The 19,733-nt window shown below is 44.9% G+C and overlaps 1 protein-coding gene across 1 annotated transcript in view; it reads left to right on the forward strand.

The window, feature by feature from the left end:
• The window catches only part of LOC109688486 (aldehyde oxidase 2-like), an 85,503-nt gene that overhangs the window by 11,851 nt on the left and 53,919 nt on the right, over window positions 1–19,733 (forward strand). The window contains 11 exon segments of the mRNA XM_074072309.1: window positions 1,190–1,270; window positions 3,079–3,223; window positions 4,653–4,745; window positions 9,238–9,389; window positions 10,078–10,171; window positions 12,755–12,864; window positions 14,119–14,303; window positions 14,956–15,139; window positions 16,946–17,038; window positions 18,055–18,224; window positions 18,808–18,922. Coding sequence (XP_073928410.1) covers window positions 1,190–1,270; window positions 3,079–3,223; window positions 4,653–4,745; window positions 9,238–9,389; window positions 10,078–10,171; window positions 12,755–12,864; window positions 14,119–14,303; window positions 14,956–15,139; window positions 16,946–17,038; window positions 18,055–18,224; window positions 18,808–18,922 — 1,422 coding nt within the window.

Raw genomic sequence — 19,733 nt, forward strand, 5'->3', positions numbered from 1 at the left:
GGCCCAGGTGTCTGCCCTGCTACTCTGCCTTCTCCTGAAGCTGTTATCATCCTCCATTTGGGTAATCATTAACTCTTGGCCTAGAACCTATGAGGAGAACTTTTTATTTCTCAGCTTTGGCTCATTGTGTTTTACTTCTCAGACACAATCTTACTTCTGGGTTTTAGAGATACACTACTTTATCACACCCAAGTACTTACTGCCTAGACTTCTACGTGTAACACAAAAACTGATCACTTGGATGCTGGCCCAGCGTGCCTCAATCTGTAGGCCCATGAAGAACTTTTGCAAGGAACGATTACAAGTTCCTTTTTTTTTGGAAGTTTCCTTCCAGAAACTAGGAAAGCCTCAGAGAGATAGAAAAGGGGTAGGGAGAGTAGGACAAATGTCAGGCCATTTCATCTAATTATTACAATTACCCTTCAAAATAAGCATTATTTCCATTTAACCTTTAGAAAGGTTAAGTACCTTTCCAGTGGAAAGGTCAGAGAGATGAGCTGAGAGTGAACCAGACCTGCCTACCTCTGATGCCTGTGGATCCTCTCCTCCATGGCACCTGCCTCCACCCCACTTCCCACCATCCTCTCCCCATTTTCCCTACCTCTTCAGGAATGTTTCCTAGCAACAGTGTCTTCCAAAACCAAAGCAGAGCTGAGTCAGGCAAGTGAAGGTAAATTTCACTGTGCTTAATTTTCTGATGTACAAAAAGGATAATAATTTAATTTCCTTATATAATTATCATAAAGATTAGGTAAATTATTACTGCATGTCAAAGCACTCGATAAGCGCTATTATTATGATTTGGAGTTTGTGTGTGTATTTATGCATGGGCTTATATGTTTAGAGTCATTTTTACTTAAACTACAGAACTTCTCAGAACCTTAGCAATTTGAATCTCAGGATTCAAGTTGAGGATAGCAGTTGGGGCATAGAGGAGAGGATTTCTTAAACTTCTTTAAAGTCTATTCATTTTTCATAGAATGTCCTGGCATTTCCCAGAATACTCTTTAGAATATTTCATAGGACGCTTTCCTTTAGCATCATGTTTGTGGCAAATTAATCTCTTCCTTACAATAAGATTCTTGTTTTAAGTTATTTGACTTGAACTAGGAGAACTAGGAGAGCCAGTACTATACTGTTTCCAGCTGAGCTGGCCTGACAAGACCATCTGCTTCTTCCTTCTATAAAGATTTGCACAGGGTTATTTGCGAGAGAGGAGTTCCAGCCCTTGGACCCGACCCAGGAGCTCATATTTCCCCCAGAACTCTTGGTAAGATGGTTTGGGTTACGTGCTTGTTTAAATATCATTGGTTGTAAACCCAGTTTTCTAAATCCACCCACTTCCTTCCTGGGACATGTTGAATTGGGGAAATATTTGCTAAGATCAAGATGCCTGCCTCCTCCCAGCTCACCAAGCCTTGGCTGATCCCTGGGACACATGCCCTAAGCCACAGCTGGGTTGTTTTTTTTAAATGATTTTACCTTTACTGTCATCATTATCATCTGGAATATGTCCCTATCAAATGTCTGGGCAATTCAATTTTGCTAACCACCTACTAGGTCTTTTCAGCAACTCCAGTGCATTGACCCCAAGGAACATTCCAGAAGCACCCTGACTCCTCACCCTTTCTCCTATCAGCATCTCCATCCCCCTTCTGACATCCAGTATCCCATTGTATGAAGTACCTTTTTCAAGGGGGTTCTGATGTGTTTATTCGTTAATTCAAAAATATGTATTCATTCAACAATATGCCAGCAGTGTTCAAGGCACTGGATCTACAAAAGGGAACAAAACTAACAAAAAGTCATGCCCTACAGGAGTTTGTAGCCCAGTAAGAAAGATTGCTAATAAGCAAAATAATAGATAAAAGATATCATGTGTAATAAACTTATGCCATTTGCTGGAAAAAAAAAGATATCATCTGTTAGCAAGTGAGAGTAGTAAGGAGAACACAAATAAAGCAGAGCGTGAGGACGAGATGCAGGTGGTTACAATTTTAAATATACTAGCCAGAGAAGACTTTTTTTGAGAAGGAAACACATGAGGAAAGTCTGGAAGGAAGAAAGGGAGCCAGTCACAAAGATATGTGGAGAAGAGTAATCCAGGAAGAGGGAACAGCAAGCACACAGGTCCTAAGGGCAAGAGAACACTGGCCTGATCAGGGGACAGAGTGGAAACCAGCCTGGCTGAAGCAGAGTGAGCACAAAGGTCAGACGCCTTCAGGGCAGATTTGTTGGACTTAGTGCTGCTTTACTTTTACTCTGCACGAGAAGAGAAGCTATTAGGGAGACTGGGCAGATTGCTGATGTCATAATGGGACCATTTCCATTGCTGGGCTGAGAATGGTTGCAGAGGGACAAGGGAAGGAAATGTAGCCCCATCAAGGGACTAATGCCACCCTGAGGGTGGTGGCTAGACCAGGCTGCTGGTGGAGGTGGTGATGAGCAAGTGGATTCTGGGTATATTTTGGAAGAAAAGCCAACCAGCTTACTGATGAGTACGATGTGGTTGTGGAAGAGAGAGAGGGGAGTTAAGGCTGACCCTGGAGCTCTGGGCAACTGGAAGGGAACAGTTGCTATTGAAAGAGATCAGGGAGAACTCCAGAGGAGCGGGTCATTTTTCCTTTTGGAAGTTCCTCTTCAGGGCCTTAGAAAAGGGCTGGCTATGGGGAGCTCAGTTTAGGAAGATTGAAACTTGAGATGCTTATTTCACATCTACGAGGGGACATTAAGTCGGTAAATACTCATTCAAATATAACTTGGCTTTCAGAGGAAAAGTCCAGGCTGAAGATATTAATTTAGGATCATTAGGATAATTGTGATTTTAAGGTCATGAAACTAAATTAACCATCCTGAATGGTCCAATGACAGGTGTCAGTTAATAATTGTCACTTGTCCCCAAAAGGTCATCTGATTACAGGAATTCAGGTATTAGCCAACAGATGTAGTATCTTCCTGGGCAAGTGGACCTTCAGAACCCCTAAAATCTTTCTAGAGGAACATAGCTCACCCTGGGACCTGTATGACTCAGGAGGACTGCTGTGCACACAACTGGACATACTTGTTACTTGCCCTTAGAGAATGGCTGAGAGCTCAGAAAAACGAACTCTGACCTTTTATGGAGAAAGAGTTACATGGATCTCCCCTGGGACCCTCCAGGATCTCTTAGAGCTGAAAGCAAAGCATCCTGCAGCTCCTCTTATCCTGGGCAACACCTCACTTGGTGAGTGATTCTAATGGTTCAAATTCCACTGTTAATGCCAGGTTGTTCTTGCTCTACCTTTTAGGAATGAAAGACTTCACCCTATGAAATAAAGCCAGTGGTGTCCAAAGTTAGATGAACATATACCTTAGCAGTATGCAGGGTAACCCTTTGAGATGTGGGTAAAAGTAAGAGAGGGTTTTTTTAAAAAATCATTTAATTCATCTTGCCCCTTTTCACTTTGTTTTGTTAAATACTGAGTAGACATATGAAATTTTATTAAAGTATCTATGGATATATTAACAATGCAAAGTATACCCAGTGACAACCCACACCCATTTTAAAGACTTGAACTTTGCTGGCAGAGTGGCTCAAGTGGTAGAGTGCCTGCCTACCAAGCACTAAACTAAGCAGTAAATTCAAACCCCAGTACTGCCAAAAAAATTAAAAGTCTCAAAAATTCACTCAAAAAAAAAAAAGTTTTAAGCTGGGCACCGGTGGCTCACACCTGAATCCTAGCTACTCAGGAAGCAGAGATCACAAAGATCGTGGTTCAAAGCCAGCCCAGACAAATAATTCCCAAGACCCTATCTCAAAAAAACCTATCACAAAAAAAGGCTGGTGGAGTGGCTCAAGGTGAAGGCCCTGAGTTCAAACCCCAGCACTGCAAGAAAAAAAGAACATGAACTTTCCCAAGCATTTTGAAGGCCCCCATAGACCCTCCCAAACTACTTTCCTTTTCTTCCCTTCCTCTCTTGAAGGCAGATCTTTGGCTGATTTTGTCATTCAGTCTCTTCCTTGTTTTTATAATTTTACCACATATATTTGAATCCCTAAACAACATGTCATTTCATTTTGCACATTTTTAAACTTCACATAAATAGACTGATACTGTTACTCTTCTGCAATTTTCTTTGTTCATTCAACATTCTTGACCTTAGGTTCACCTTTATCAATGCATGTAGCTGTGTTTTATTCCACTGTATGAACATGAAACAATTTGCCCTCCCTTTTATTATGGAAGGTCAGCTGTTTCCAACTATGGGCTATTGAAAATATTATTTCATATCCTTTTTTTGGGGGGGGGGTTGTTTGTTTTTGCAGTCCTAGGGATCAAACCTAGGGCCTTGTTCATACTAGACAAGCTCTCTACCACTGAGCTACATACCCAGTCCACAAATATCCTTGTACCTCTGTGCAAGACCTTTTTAAAAGTCTTCCTCCCTTTCATTTCCTATTTTTATATAATTGTAGTAAATAAATGAGTACATACATTAGGGCGCATGCTGTATAAATTTACCTGGCAGGGTATATGGTCATTGTTTTCATTTCTATACATGCTTTTTGCCAATGCTTAAAATTTGTATCTGAATATTTTTATGAGAAAATTTCGATGCAAAAGAAAAGAGGCTTCCTCTTTCCTGTCTCTAAAACTACATTTACTCCTCAGGTCCTGCAATGAAATCTCGAGGACACTTTTACCCAATTCTCCTCTCTCCTGCTAGGATCTCTGAGCTGAGAATGGTGACTAAAACAAGTGATGGTAAGCTCCTGGTGTTTTAGTAAGAAATTAATAAAGTGATTCCTGAACTAAATTTATACTTACCAAATAAGTCAGAACCTCCTTGTCCATTTATCTTGTGTGGCCAACTCTTCATCATTTTTCTAAGGTGAGAGTGGGTTCCCATGGTGAAACTTCACCATCAAAAGCCTTTCTGGGGAAAGTGGAGGAAAAAGGAAGATTAAGAAACAGTGATATAGTCAGAGTGAATGTGATCAAAGTACATTATATAAGAATCACAATGAAACCCCCTTGTATAATTAATGTATGCTAATTAAAAATTTAAATTTGGGGGGGGGGGAATATGAACTATCCAAATGATATCATTCAAGACCTTGCACTGACTTGCAGGATTCTTGCCTATAAAATACCAGGATGTCCCAGAGACAAAGTATTTGCACTGTCACTTTGAAAAGAGGATACAAGAGAGAACAGGCGGAAGGGCGTTTCAGAGGAAAAGTAGGAGAAGCATTGTCCTGCATTCAGATGCTACTTGTCTTGTGGTAACAATGACAAGAGGTTAAAAATCTACACGCAAGCACCCCCAGTTGCTTACAGCACTCTTAAGAACCCATTAGTGTAGAATATATCAGGTGAGACAGAACTCAAAAGTAGGAAGAAATACACAAGAATTCACATTCAAGATGCATGACAAACTCTTTAGCAAATGGACCTTATTCTTTTCCTTTCTTTGTCCCCAAGAGCTCGTGTGCATGCACATAAGTGCTCAGTCAATGGCTGATAAATGAATGCAGGGGAAAAAAACCAAATGAATGAGTACATCCAGACATGAATGTAATGGGATGCAAGGGTAATGATGATTTCCTTAACTTAGGCAGCAGGGTGATTGACAGAACTGAAAGCTTTAATCAAAAATGACTTATAGGAGACTGGTGGAGTGGCTCAAGTGGTACAGCATCTGCCTAGCAAGCGTGAGGCCCTGAGGCCCTGAGTTCAAACCCCAATACCACCAAAAAAAAAAAAAAATCAAAAGAAGAGTTGTAGGTCACTGTGTGTTTGTGGGGATCGGTGGTGGGCAGAGCAGGAGGAATCTACCACAACTCAATCACGGCTACCAGAAGTGCTATAGTCCTGGCCTCTAACCATAATCAGCCAAACTTAGATTGCATTACAGACCAGGGATGCTGCTCTTCCCTGGCCTGATGCCACCCATTAGCAAGGAAAGGGAGCCCTTCTTGGGTTTTACCCAGCTTCCATCTTGAAACAATTCAAATAGTGTACTGGTGTGAGCAGAAGGGTGAGGGGAGGAAGAAATCCCACCAGGCACAGTAGGCCACATCTGTAATCCCAGCACTCAGGAGGCTGAGCAGGAGGAGCTCAAAAAAAAAAAAAAATACAGCCCTATCTTTGAGACTTGAATAAAATAAGAAGAGGAAAGACTTTTTCCTATCCCTCCCTGTCTCAGAGCCCTCTGTGTCTGTCCCCAAGGGGCCCTTCAGAGCACTATTCAAAATCCTCAATACAACCCAAACTTTCATTTTCTAGATGAAGAAACTGAGATTTAAAAAAAAAAAAAATGGACTTGTCGAAGAACCCCAGACTGACTGGTGTTTGGGTTCTAATTCAGAACAATTACTGGCATTACTCCTCCCATCCTCTCCCCACAACTGATCCAATGGTTGTTTGCGTTAACTTCTCAGTTTGGTCCTCTTAGCCAATATAAGCAATGTGACCTACCTCTGGCCTCTTAAAATTAAAGCATGAGTGCCCTCTAGTGGCTGTCAAGAGCATTTCCATGCAAATCCTGTGGCCCAGAAGAATGAGAGGAGCACACTTCTGGGTGAGCTGGAGGCAGCTGTTCCTCCAACAGCACCCCTCAGGAAATAAATTTCTGTGACAGCAGTAATTTTGACTTAAATGCTTATATAAATTTTGCATGTTCATCCATATCACTCACAAATTTGGTGCAGTATACTTCTTTTCTTAAAATCTTCAGAATAAAGAGCTCCAGAGAGTTGATGTATATTTATTTGGGCCCATGAATGCCGGGAGACATTGAGTTAAAACACTTTCTGAGGATCAGAGTTGAAGCTCTTTCCAACTCCACTGACATGCAAACTGGGTTCTGTGACCAGAGGTGGAGTAAACTATAAATAGAGCTTCAGTAAATAGAATAGCCTAGTACAAAGTGAAGTCGCGATGTAAACAATGGAAATGACCAAGCAAAAAATCCCAAATGAATTGTCTGGCCTCAACTTAAACTTGAAATCTTATGAGAACTGAGACAATAGAATAGACAGCTGACATTTCACTCCCTCCTAGAGTTCAACTGTCCTCTTCTACCTTTGTCCAAAGGAGAGCCTAGCAGGGTTGCTCACGCCTATAATCCCAGCTACACAGGAGGCATGGATAGAAAGATTACAGTCTGAGGCTGGCCCCAGGCAAAAGCACAAGACCCTATCTGAAAAATAACTAAAGTAAAAAAAATCTGGAGGCATGACTCAAGTGAAAGAGTGCTTGCCTGGCAAGCTCAGGCTCTGAGTTCAAATCCCAGTACAGCTTTAAAAAAAAAAGAGGCAGTTATGCTGGACTGTGTGAAGCCTCTGACCTTAATAATAACACACATAAGATTTCCCTACTAATAAGGCCTGCCTAGGCTCCTGCAAAGAAAAGGCCAGAATTTTTGCAGAAGTTAAAGACCAGGCTCCAACAGAAACTGCAGTTATAAGGAAGCAATACACCATCTCTGCTGGGTTTGGTGTGGGAACAGAACCCATCTTCTACAAATGTGCCTTTCATGAGATGCTGAACAAGCACAAGGTAAGGACTCCAGGCTGAGACATTGGTGGTGAGGGGAACAGTTTAGTTACTTTTTGGCAATATTTGCTTAACGTATGGGTAGTAAGGAGCAGGTAGTCCTTTCTGAAACCTCTTCAGTTGGCTGAAGTTAGTGAAGAACTGGGGGTGCTGTGAACGTATGCTGGCAGAGAAGGGGAAAATATTGTACCAAGTATATTTTAATATTGAGAAAATACAGGTATGAGGAGGGTGAGATATCCTCAAAGATTAGTCAACCAGGGGGAAAAATCAAACCTGATTAAAAATAACAACTGCAATTATTACCCAACCCCACTAGTGCTATCAACTCAGACCCTGCATGGTAGCATCTCATCCTGCAAAATCCAGGGAAGTCAAGGATCAATTTTAAAAGACTGACTAAGTCACCTCCTGATGGTCTGGGTGACCACTTTTTTTTTTTTTTTTTTTTTTGGTGGTACTGGGGTTTGAACTCAGGGCTTTGCTCTTGCTAGGCAGGTGTTCTACCACTCGAACCATGCTTCCAGACTCTGGTTACTTTAGAGATAGGGTCTCTTTTTTGCCCAGGGCAGTCTGGCCCGTGACCCTCCTATTTCAGTCTTCCTGCCATTGCTAGAATGACAGGCACACACCACCATGCCCAGCTTTTTTCCATTGAGATAGGGGTCTCATGAACTTTTTTGCCAAGGCTGGCCTGAACCCACAATCTTCCCAATCTCAACCTCCTACAGAGCTTGGGCTGACAGGTGCATAGCACCATGCTCAGCTGTTGGTTGAGATGGAGTCTTGAGAACTTTTTTGTCCCAGCTGATCTCAAATGGCAATTCTCCCCCACCTCCCACCACAGCCTCCCTAGTAGCTAGGATTATGTATGTAAATCACTGGCTCCTGGCCCACTTTACTTTTGAAGATTAATTTGAACCTTTCCATCCCTACTGAAAAGAAACTCTGAAGTTCTTGCTAATATTGTTTCAATCCTCACAAATTTGGCTAAAACATTTATCAAAATGTTGAATTACTTCCTGGCCAGTTAGCAAATATTATCCTGGTCCTTCTGAACATTCTCTCATTGCTCCCCTTATTCCCCTGCCCAAACCCCCAACTTCCCCACACCCGGCAACACCAACAGAATGCCCGAGGCAGCTGCTTGCTTGGGCTGTGTCCACTCTGACTGGCCAATGTCCCTCATAAGCTGCCATTGAAGATGATGAGCATCCACCCACCTGGAAGGGTGGTAAAACCTGCAGTCAGAGCGTTATTGATTTTTGACTATGACCCACGGAATGGAATGACTTTTGCCATTATGATGGCTAACGCCATCAGATTTATCTCCCTTAATCACAAAGCAACTTCACATATCCCTCTTATAAGCTTAGCAACCTCCTCAGGTGAGGAGTCGTGAAAGGCTCTAGAAGGGTCTACTACCTGTCGTTCCTCCTCTCTAGCCTCAATTTTCTAGTGTCTGTCCAAAGAAGAGTATGGCCCAGGATGATCTGTAGGGAGCCTTTTACAAAACCACGTGCCAATAGACCCTAACTTAGTGAATGTGGAGGCAGACTTCTGTATGGTTTTGAGTTCCCGGTGATCTGACAACCAACGTAGAAAGCACCGTCATAGCCAAACACTAAGGCCGTGGTGCCATGATGACAATTCTACTGCTCCTCTATGTCACCAACAAAAACAACTTGCTTTCCAGGACTGACCATTGGCGCTGGCTGCAGCCTGGCCCAGGTGAAGGACATCTTGGCTAAGAGCATCTCTGAGCTCCCGGAGGAGAAAACTCAGACCTACCAGGCCCTCCTGAAGCACCTGCGGAGCCTGGCAGGCCAGCAGATCCGGAACATGGCAGTAAGTTCCCTGCTTCAATCACAGGGCACATGGCACCTGGGTCTTAATATCCCTGAAATATCAAATAAGAGCACTGGCAGAATCCTATGATAAAAGATCTCAGCAGATTGAAGCAACAGGCATAATAAATAAATGTTTAAAGTTGACAAATGTTATTTAATAAAATATTTAAAGGAGAACTCTTAAATCAAATCCACAGTGACTAAGCAGCAACACAGGTGAGAAAGGGACATGATGGTTTTGTTAATTTCACAATAAGCCTGTCAAAGAACCTAGTTTAGTCAGAGGCTGCATTCACAGAAATATCTCTGAACTATTCAAACAGAAGAAAGGAAACAAAACAGTTCTGAGATACTAAAGGTATCTGTCCATGGTGTGCATAGCCAACACCATGGTGTGGCCCATTTCGGAGTCCATGAGGAAGAAGCTGAGATCCTGTATATAAAAGCAGGACAGCATTTCTGTGGCTGGCCCCTTGGCCATCTGCCCTGTCAGAATTGGCCACTGAACTCACATCCTATCTGGTGGACCTTGGTCAAGTTTCACTATTTCTCTGTGCCCATTGTCTTCAGCCATGAAAGAGGGCTAATGGCCTCCATCTCACTGGGTTGTTTGAGAAGGCCATAAGCAGGCGCCTATGGGGCAGAAGAACTGAGAGACTGACTGAGCTGTCACTCTCTGTCCCTAGTCCTTCGGAGGACATATTATAAGCCGGCACTGCTATTCAGATCTGAACCCAGTTCTCGCTGTGGGTAATGCTGTTGTCAATCTGCTATCCACAGGTAAGTCCCTCAGGGCTGGAGGTGTGGCTCCAGAGGTAGAGCGCCTGCTTTGCAAGCACAAAACCCTGAGCTCAAACCCCAATCCCTCCCTTCCAAAAAAAGAAAAAAGAAGGTAAGTACCCCAGAACACTCTGAACAGCATGTAAAGATTTTTTGACTTTCTGTTAATTTTTTTTTTGATTACGTAGTTGCTTTAAGCCACAGCTCAGATCATTGGTTCACCATGGGAAACATCTGTCATGGGGGAAGGCACATTGAGCAGGGACCATCATGCTTCCTTCTGGCAACACACACACACACACACACACACACACACTCAGTTAACCCATGTGTTCTTGCCTGGGCCGCATACACTGGGTGTGGTACGCAGAGGCCAATGAGAGAGCAAGGTTTCAGTGAGCACCTCCTTGTGACCTGAGGGACCACTCCTGCCTTCCCCCTCCTCCTGGCAGACCTCCGTCCACCAACACCGTCTGAAGCTCCCCTGAGGCACCTTCTAAACCCCCCTCGCCTTCCTCAAGTGCTACATAAGAAGCCATAAGTCTGGGGAGGACTTGCAGCAGACATCCAAACATGTGAGCCCCTGGGTGGGAAAGGAGGTAGTGATTCATTTTAATTGCTGGCTGGAACATTCCCTTGGGGTAGCTCCCTGCTAAACTGCCCTTCCAGCTTGTGCATTCACACTGCCTCTGACCACTCTGCAGAGGCTAACACACCCTGGACTGAAGGCCAACTACATGCCAAGCTGTGCTGGACACTTCACATACTTCATCTCCAGCCAGTGTAACTCCCAGCATGGCTCACTTGTCCAGAGAATGATCAGATGCTATCTTAGTTTGGTGCTGCTATAACCAAATACTGAGGCTGGATAATTTATAAAGCACAGAAATTTATCTCTCACAGTTCTAGAGGCTAGAGAGTCCAAGATCAAGGTGCTGGCATCTGGTGAGGGTCTTCTTGCTGTTTTATCCCATGATAGAAGGCAGAAAGACAAGAGAGAGCAGAAGGAGGCAAACTCATCCTTTTGTAATGGCACATAGCAAACCCATGAGGTTGGAGCCCATGTGATCTATTCACCTTTTAAGGGTTGCATCTCTCTGCTCCCTTCAACCCCATGATTGAGATCCATCCCTGACCCTTGCACATGGTAGGCAAGTACTCTACCACTGAACTACACCCCTAGCTCAAAGATCCCATCTTTTAATATTGCAATATTGAAATTTAATGGCAATTAAATTCACAAAGTACATGAGTTTTGGAGGGGATGTTCAAACCTTAGCTGTGAGCCCCAAACTGTCCCATTTCCCAATGAGTATGCTCCCCCTTCTCCCCAAGTCATACTGTCCTCTCCCCAGGCCTCCAGCTCTAAAATGCCCCTCTGCCTTCCTCACCCATAACCAGTCCAATACCTACTCCCTCTGTCCCTCCCACCCCTCCAATGAGCCATTGGCAGTGTGCCCCAGGCACAAGGAGTACAAAAGAACTAATTGCAGTTCTGCACCTGTGGGCTTCCAGGCTGCATGTGCCCAGGAAAGCCATCCTCCCTGAGGTGTTTGTTGGCTAACACAAGCCCATCCCTCTCAGATGGGAGTGCAGACATGGTGAGGACAGGCTTGGGGGCTGGGGAAAGCATTCATCCCTACAGCTCTTACCTACTGGGCTTTGCGTGAAGCCAGCCAGGAGGCAAGGGACTTTTCACTGAGTGTTCCAGGCCTACAATTTGGGATGACCCCTTCCCCCTGCCACCTGGCTCCCCAGAGACCAAGAGAGAAGAAGCCAAGACTTCGGGGGCCCCAGGGTGGTGAGGGTAGCCTGATCCCCATCCAGGGCTTTCTACTATAATGGTAGTGGCACTGTTCCTTTGGCTGATAGTCTCTGCTTTCCTAGCTCGGCCAAAGCCATCTCTACCCTAGAAAGCACAGTCCCCACTCCAGTGAGAACGGCAGATCAGCTGATCAGTTGATCAGCAGCAGGGCAGTGGGCTAAGATCAGCAGGGGCTCCCTGGGATTCCCCACGCCCTCACATCTACAACTGCATTCCAACCAGCACAGTGCTAACGGTGTCAGGGAGGGAACCTAGGTCATTCCTATGTAGTTTGACCTCTTCAGGACACAAACTACGTTTTGAAGCCAGAGGGCACAGCTCTGATCACCAAGAGGTGACAGCTGAGCAGGAAGGTGTTGTAAACTGTTCACTTCGCTGTAGAAGTGTGAGTTGCATAGGAGCTCAGAACAGCAGCAAATATAAAAACAAACCCAATAATCTGAACTCTATCAATAGTGGAAGTAGTGTTTATACCTGTGCCTTAATCCTGAGTCTTGAGCAGGTTCTATTTAACTAGCAGCATCTGCTGAAAGATGAAAACCCATCAGCCTGGCAGGCCTGTGAGGTGGAGGTGACCTCAGTGCACATGGCACATGAGCAGTGGAGGGACAGGCCTCCTGCAACAGTGTCATGGACTCAGACCTCTGCATCATTCTGTTCACAAGTGTACCTTCTTTTCTCACAGTCAGCATTTAAACATACAGGATGTTCTTGCTTTTCTTGTTGTGACTGTGCAGAAATGCCATTTTCTTCCACAGAGGGTACACGACAGATTCCTCTAAATGAACATTTTCTAGCTAGGTTGGCAAGTACAGACCTCCAGCCAGAGGAGATTTTGGAATCTGTTCACATTCCTCACTCTCAAAAGGTAAGAATCCCGCTGGTTGCTCTGAAGTTGCCTTTCCCTTGTCATAACAGAGTCCAGTCATCTTTAGAAATATGAAAACAGATGGAAGGAAAATAACTGCCCTAAAAACCTGTTTCCTGTCCCAGTACAAATTAGTTCCACACCAAGGCCCTGGACTAGCCACAAGCATGCCACTCCAGGGTGTTGTTGCAGCTGTGGGGTGCAGCCTAAGGAGGGCCTGTGCTCATGCTTCCCGCCCTGAGTTTCCACGGGTGAAAGTTCTCTGGCTGTGGCATGGAGCTTCTATACCTGGCCCACAGGGAGACAAGAGTCCAGGGCCTCCAGATGTTTGCTAGGCTGGGATCCCTGGGGTTGATGTGGCCACCCAGCTGGCCACAGAGGTAGCCTTCTGCCCTCACTCCTTGTTCCTTGTCCCTTGCTCCAAACCTGTGCCTGAATCCAAGAAGACAGGCTTCCCTGAGAGAGGCAATAAGAGAGAGACTCACAGCAATTTAAAGCCAGGAGGTAGCCCACATGCAGGAAGTCTTGTTTTGTTAGTTTCAGCCATGAATGTTCTTCATTAGTTTTTCCTTTGGGATGTAAACTTTGAAATGTATTCCCATTCAAAAGCATGTGTAAAGGCAGCAGACAGAAAATCAGGCAGATCAAACCTGAGCACCCTCAGAGAAATGCATCAAGGGACACAGGCCATCTTCATTGGCCCCATCTTGGGCACACCAGAGACCAGGGTGCCAAGGGGCCACTGAGGCAGCCATTGCCCCCAACTCCTGATCCTGATACAGGATTTTCTAGTCCAGTGTTGAAAATTTCTGTGGCTCCCTTTTGAGTTTCACCAAATAGAAAAGCGATCATTTCTACAAACTGAGAAATGGGGTGGGTGTTCTTTGAACTTTAAAAGCCCCTGTGTTCAGAGGACTCCACCATCTTCACAGAGGACAAAGCCACGTGAAAACTAGCAGGAATGGCTCCTGAAAACACAAGCACGTAGCAGTGGTTCCAGGCAGGGTCTCCACAGGAACTCCATACAGAGTCCTGGCCTCAGAAGGAAAGTGCACATTGAAGGTGTCCGGGGCCTTGGAAACGGGCCTTTGGAAGGACACCATTCTTACTTTAAACAAGCAGGCAGTCAGGGTGTCCTCTGCTGTCCATTCTGCTCCTTTAGAGTGCTTCTAAGTAATTAGAGGCACCAAGAAGCAGAAACCATATTCTTTGTTCTGATATATCAGATAACCCCAATGGTTTTTGTCTCCACAGTGGGAATTTGTGGCCGCCTTCCGAATGGCTCAGTGCCAGCAAAATGCCTTGCCTGATGTGAATGCTGGCATGCGAGTCCTGTTCAAAGAAGGCACAGACACCATTGAGGACCTGAGCATCTCCTACGGAGGGCTGGGGGCTGCCACAGTCAGTGCGCCCAAATCCTGCCTGCAGCTCCTGGGCAGGTAAGCTATGAACCCTGCACCCTGAGGGCGAAACTTGATAGTGCAAAACCAAGAGGGAATTTGGCTCTGGCAGGTGCTGGGAAAGTACTGGAAAGATGGAAATTCCTCCTTGTAAGATCACCGCTTGCTCTTTCTGTACTTTTGCTGAATGAACTAAACCTTTGTTGACCTCAATTATGCCTTTCTTTGGATTGAGGAACACAACAAAACCCAGGCCTCAGTTTCAGCCAGCAGGTGGTGTTTCCCAGCTGGCCCTCATTCCCTTCTGCAGATCAGTGCTGTGCACAGGGCAGAGTCCATGCAGCACCAAACCCTTCCACCGCGGGGTGCACTCCATTTCTTCCTGAATAAAGGCGGCACTCGGGGTCCTGTTCATTCACAGTAGTTAATGGTCCGCTTACTTAGTACTTGGTTCTAGTATGCACTGACTCTCGAGCATGCTTGATTTATGTTGCAATGGAAGAGGTCCTGTCCTCACCCTGCTGTGGCTCTTGGGTCTCCCCAGGTCGTGATGCTCCAGAAAGGCTTGATAAGGTGATATCTAAGCTCCCTTCCAATTCAATAAATGAAACTCTGGGCTCCCTAAAATGTGACATGCTATGCAATCAAGGCTGCCCTTTAACTGGCTCCTTCCTGCCTCTAATCCTACCAGGCGCTGGAATGAGCTGATGCTGGACGAGGCTTGCAGGCTGCTTCTGGATGAGGTCTCCCTCCCAGGTTCAGCTCCCGGGGGCAAGGTAGAGTTCAAGAGGACTCTGGTAGTGAGCTTCCTCTTCAGGTTCTACCTGGAGGTTTTGCAGAAACTGAAGGCACAAGTAAAGCTGTTCTCTATGCAGGTAAGTGCGTGACGGATGAGATTGCTTGGGCTGCTGTCACACCAGTTACTGTCTCACGGTGTTGGAGGCTAGAGGTCCTTGATCAGGTGTCGGCAGGATTGGTTTTTCTCTATTCCATGCCTCTTGCCTAACTTCCAGTGGTTTTCTGGCAATCTCTGGGGTATCTTAGCTGTAGAAGTGTCACCCTGATATCTGCCTTCACATGACATTCTCCCTTTATGCAAGTCTGTCTCCAAATTTTCCCTTCTTATAATGACACCAGCCATATTGGGTTACAGCCCATCCTAATGACCTCATTTCACTTAATTACTTCTGTAGTAAAGATCCTACCTTGTTTTGATAAGGTCACATTCTGAGGTATTCAGGGTTAGGGCTTCATAGAAATTTGGGAGGATGCAAATCAACTCATAACACCTGGTTTTGCAGTCTGTAAGTTCCCAGCTTTCCCACTGCTTTTGCAAACTGTCTGTGGGCAGCCTATGTCACCTGTTGAGTCAGGCCTTGTTAGTTCCCATCAGCCCTCCTCAGAGATTCAGCCCTAAAGGTCTACATGAAACTCCAGGTGTCAAACTCTCTTCAGCCCACACTGCTGAGCACTGAAACATGTTGCCTCTGCCTCCAGTGTATGATTTTTTTTCTTTTAAAATTAACTTTACTGAAATATAATTTAAAGTCAGGAAATTGTACCTATTTAAATTCAGTGCATTTTTTGACAAATTGAATACCTGTGTAGCCACCACCTTAATGTACTAGATATGGAGCATTTCTGTCACCTCAAAGAGTGAGCACGCTGTGCCTGCTATGTCACCACCCACCCTTGCCCAGGCAACCACTGATCTGCTTTGTGATGTTATAAATTCCTTTTGTTTTTTCTAGAATTTTATAGCCAGTATGAATTTGTCAGACTTTTCGTCATTGGGACCAACTATCCAAGAAAAGCAACTTAAAGAAGGAAAGATTTATTTTGGCTCATGGTTTCCAGGGTTTAGTCCATCATGGTGGAGCAGAGCAGTTCATATCACATAGGCTAAGAAGCAGAGAGAAACACACAGAGATAGAGGCAGAGAGAGAAAGGGGACAGGGACAGGATATCCCCAAGAAACCATCCTTACTAACCTACTTTCTCTAGCTAAGTACCACCTACCAAAGTTTCCAAAACCTCCCAAAATAGCACCACCAGCTGGGGAACTAAGCATTCAAAATATAAGTCTGTGGGGAATATTCCATATTCAAAACCATAACAAAATGCAAAAAAAAAACCAATTTTTTTTTTTTTTCAAAAAGACCAGAACTGATACTCTCTCTCTTTCTCTCTCTCTCTTTCCTCCTCCATTCTGACCATGATTACAACTCTCACCCCACCGGGTACACTGTTCCTAAAACTTCTGCATTTCATTGACTCACATGAAGACCTGCCATTTGGTTTCTGAGTCAACATCCAGAAGCAGCCTTCCCAGTTCTACTACTCTCTCAGAAAAACTGAGTTCCTGAGGAAGCATTCAGGATTTGACCCTGCTTTATTCTGGGATGGGTTTATCCAGCCCAGTTACTGATGTTCCCACCCCCATCCCCCAGCTCACTGGCAGGCCTCTCCCTCCAGGGTGCCGTGGGGATCAGATTCAAACCAGTCAGTCCAGGTCCTCCCAGTGTGGGAAAGGACAAGGAGTAGAAGGGCTTTCATAAGAAGAAGCGCTGGGAGGTAGTGTGGACTTTGGTTGTCCACACTGGGGGGTTAATTTTCACATAACCCCAAGACCAATTCATCCAGGCTAATGAGCGCCTCTCTATTGTGCTGAATCATCTCAGGCCAGCCATTGTTATCCTGAACTTGCAGACCCATTCCTAAATGCTCTGGAAGATTTCCCGGTCACAATACCCCAGGGAGTCCAAACGTACCAGGTCAGTGAGTTTAATTTCACTGAAACCTAGATGTTAAGAGATAAGCTAGGGCTGTGCTCAGCGAATGAGTAAGCTTTTCAGAGTTGCGATTTTTAGTTCTGACTGTCTAGTTGTTCCTCGTCCAAGGTCAGGCCTGAGCTGGCCCTGGATTACTCAAGGCTGAACCATCTGACTGATATACAAATTAATAATTATAGTCTCCTCAAAGTGATACTCTTTGGGCATTTGTTTGATATTTACTCAGAAGAGCCCAAAGCTTCAGCCTCCAGCCCTGATTGCAAATGTTTGATCTCCAGTCAGCAAACAAGAGCCCTTCAAGTGACTGAGCTCACCCTTTTGGGAGGACAATTGAGAAATTATGTAGTCTTGCTAGAGCACAGCTCCTCCCCCAGCCCCTACACACATACACAGACCTCTCTGGAGAAGCGCTCCAAAACAAACTCTCTCTCCATCTCCTTGTACACCTGTTGATCTATTTTGTGCCACTTACGGGGCTGGCCAGGATACCTTAATCTGGATCAGGAGAATTCAATTCCCATCCCCCACTCTCTGCCAGAAGCCCTGATCGAGCTTATACTCAGGTTTCTCACTCGGATTTTGGCCCATTGTCGTTGGAATCTATATCCTGTAGCCCTCGTCATAAAGATGCTTTTTGTGGGCACAGGTCGATCATTGGAATGGTGAGCCAGCAGGACAGGGAGACCCTCTAAATTGCCAAAAAAAAAGGTGAGGTGGGGGTGGCTGTTACAGGGGCACCACAGAGGGAGAAAGCAGTGTCCCTTCACCTACTTCAATTTTGACGATAGGTTGGCCCTGTCTGAGACATTGCCACAAAACAGAAATGACAATTTCCCATTCCAGTTGCCTCATTAAATTGTCATGCTCATTATGTGACACCCCACACACCCCGCCCGTGTCCTGTTGCTCAATCCTGAGTCAGGAGTGCTGGTGATTGGCCAGGCACCTGCTCGTGGAGATGAAAGGATTCTAAGGGCGACTCTCGTCTTCCTCTGCAGAGAGTGGATTCTCACCAGCCTCTCCAAGATCCAGTTGGACGTCCTATCATGCACCTGTCAGGTCTTAAACATGCCACAGGTGAAGCCATATTTTGTGATGACATCCCCAAAGTAGATAAAGAACTTTCCATGGCTTTGGTGACCAGTACCAGGGCTCATGCAAAAATCATGTAAGTAAACCAAAAGTTGTCAAAAGCCTTTTAAGGGCACACCTGTGGATTCTCTCCTAGGAATGTGCCCATTTCTCCTGCAATGTCCTGAACTTAAAATGAAAGGAATAAAGAAAAGTTTGCCAAACCGGAAGGAGGAAGGCAGAGCAGCATCAAGAAATAACCTTCATGAAAGCGAGAATTTAAAAATCACAGTTATGGGGCTCTTGTTTCCTTTCTAACCCTACAAAACCTCATCTCCCTGTTGTAGCCGCAGGTGTAGACCAAAGGAGACACTGATACCGGGTGCTATTCAGCTGGTGATGAAACACTGAACTACCACTTCATTATTGAATAGTAAAGGACCTGTGTCCCAAGCTTCCAAAGAATGCTCCTTCCCCAACAATATGCTCCCCCCACCTTTACCCCAGCAATTAACAGTGCTACCCTCTGGCCCAGCAGCCAGTCTCCTGGACCCTATCCAGGAGAGGTCCATTTTCATTGGTCAGGCTGGATTCATTGTTAACTATTTTTATTTCCAACCATACTCTATCCTTCCCTCAAAGCCTGCTCATTTCTACTTCTTAAATATCTCTCTGTGCAGATCAATTGATTCATCAGAGGCCCTTAAACTACCTGGGGTGGTTGATGTGATAACAGCTGAAGATATTCCAGGAACTAATGGTGCAGAAGCTGACAAATTGTTGGCTGTAGATGAGGTACGTATAGGACCTGTTCTCCCAAATATTTTGGTGCAGATAATCACCAAGGGACCATCTTCAGCCACCTCTCCCTTTCTACCTCTCAGTTCTTTCTACCACTGAGGGGTAGAAGTGGAAAGCCTATTTGGCTCCTCCCTACCCCCACCATTAACATAGTGCAAAGAAAACCATCACAGTCCTAATTCAGCCACCATGTGCGCTTGGATTCATTTACCTTCATCTGGAGTAAATGCAAGGAACTGATCCATATCAAGATAGAATGACTACTTAAAAGATCTTGAAAGGAGAGTACAAAAAAACCCAGTTCCTCTTATTTACACTGAACTCCCTCCCTTCCTTAACCAGTCTTTGCCCCATGTCCTTCCTTCTTTCACACACTCCGTTTTTAATAAAAAGTCTCTGACTTTTTAACTGAAATTCAGCAATCACTCATTGAGCCCCTGACTTTGGGACCAGACTGTGTAGGTTTCTGTTCCAGTTCTTCTATTCACCAGCTGTGTGCCTTGGGTTTCATCATCTGTAAAAGACAAAGAATCACAGCACCCACGTCATTGTGTCATTATAGGATTTAAATGAGTAAATTCACATAAAGTGCTTTGGACAGTGGTTGGCACATAATGGCTTTCACTAAGTTCTAGGTATTATTATTGTCACATCTCAGTGAGCCCCACAGTTTCTCCTCTAGCCATGATGCAAATCGTTCTTTTGGTTCACCTCCATCTGAAGAGGTTGGCTGTCATTTAGCAGCTGTATTAGTCTACTTGGCCTGCCATAATAAAATACCACAGACTGACACCACGTGTTGGTG

This window comes from Castor canadensis, chromosome 4, assembly GCF_047511655.1.
Source record: "Castor canadensis chromosome 4, mCasCan1.hap1v2, whole genome shotgun sequence".
Lineage (NCBI taxonomy): Eukaryota > Metazoa > Chordata > Mammalia > Rodentia > Castoridae > Castor > Castor canadensis.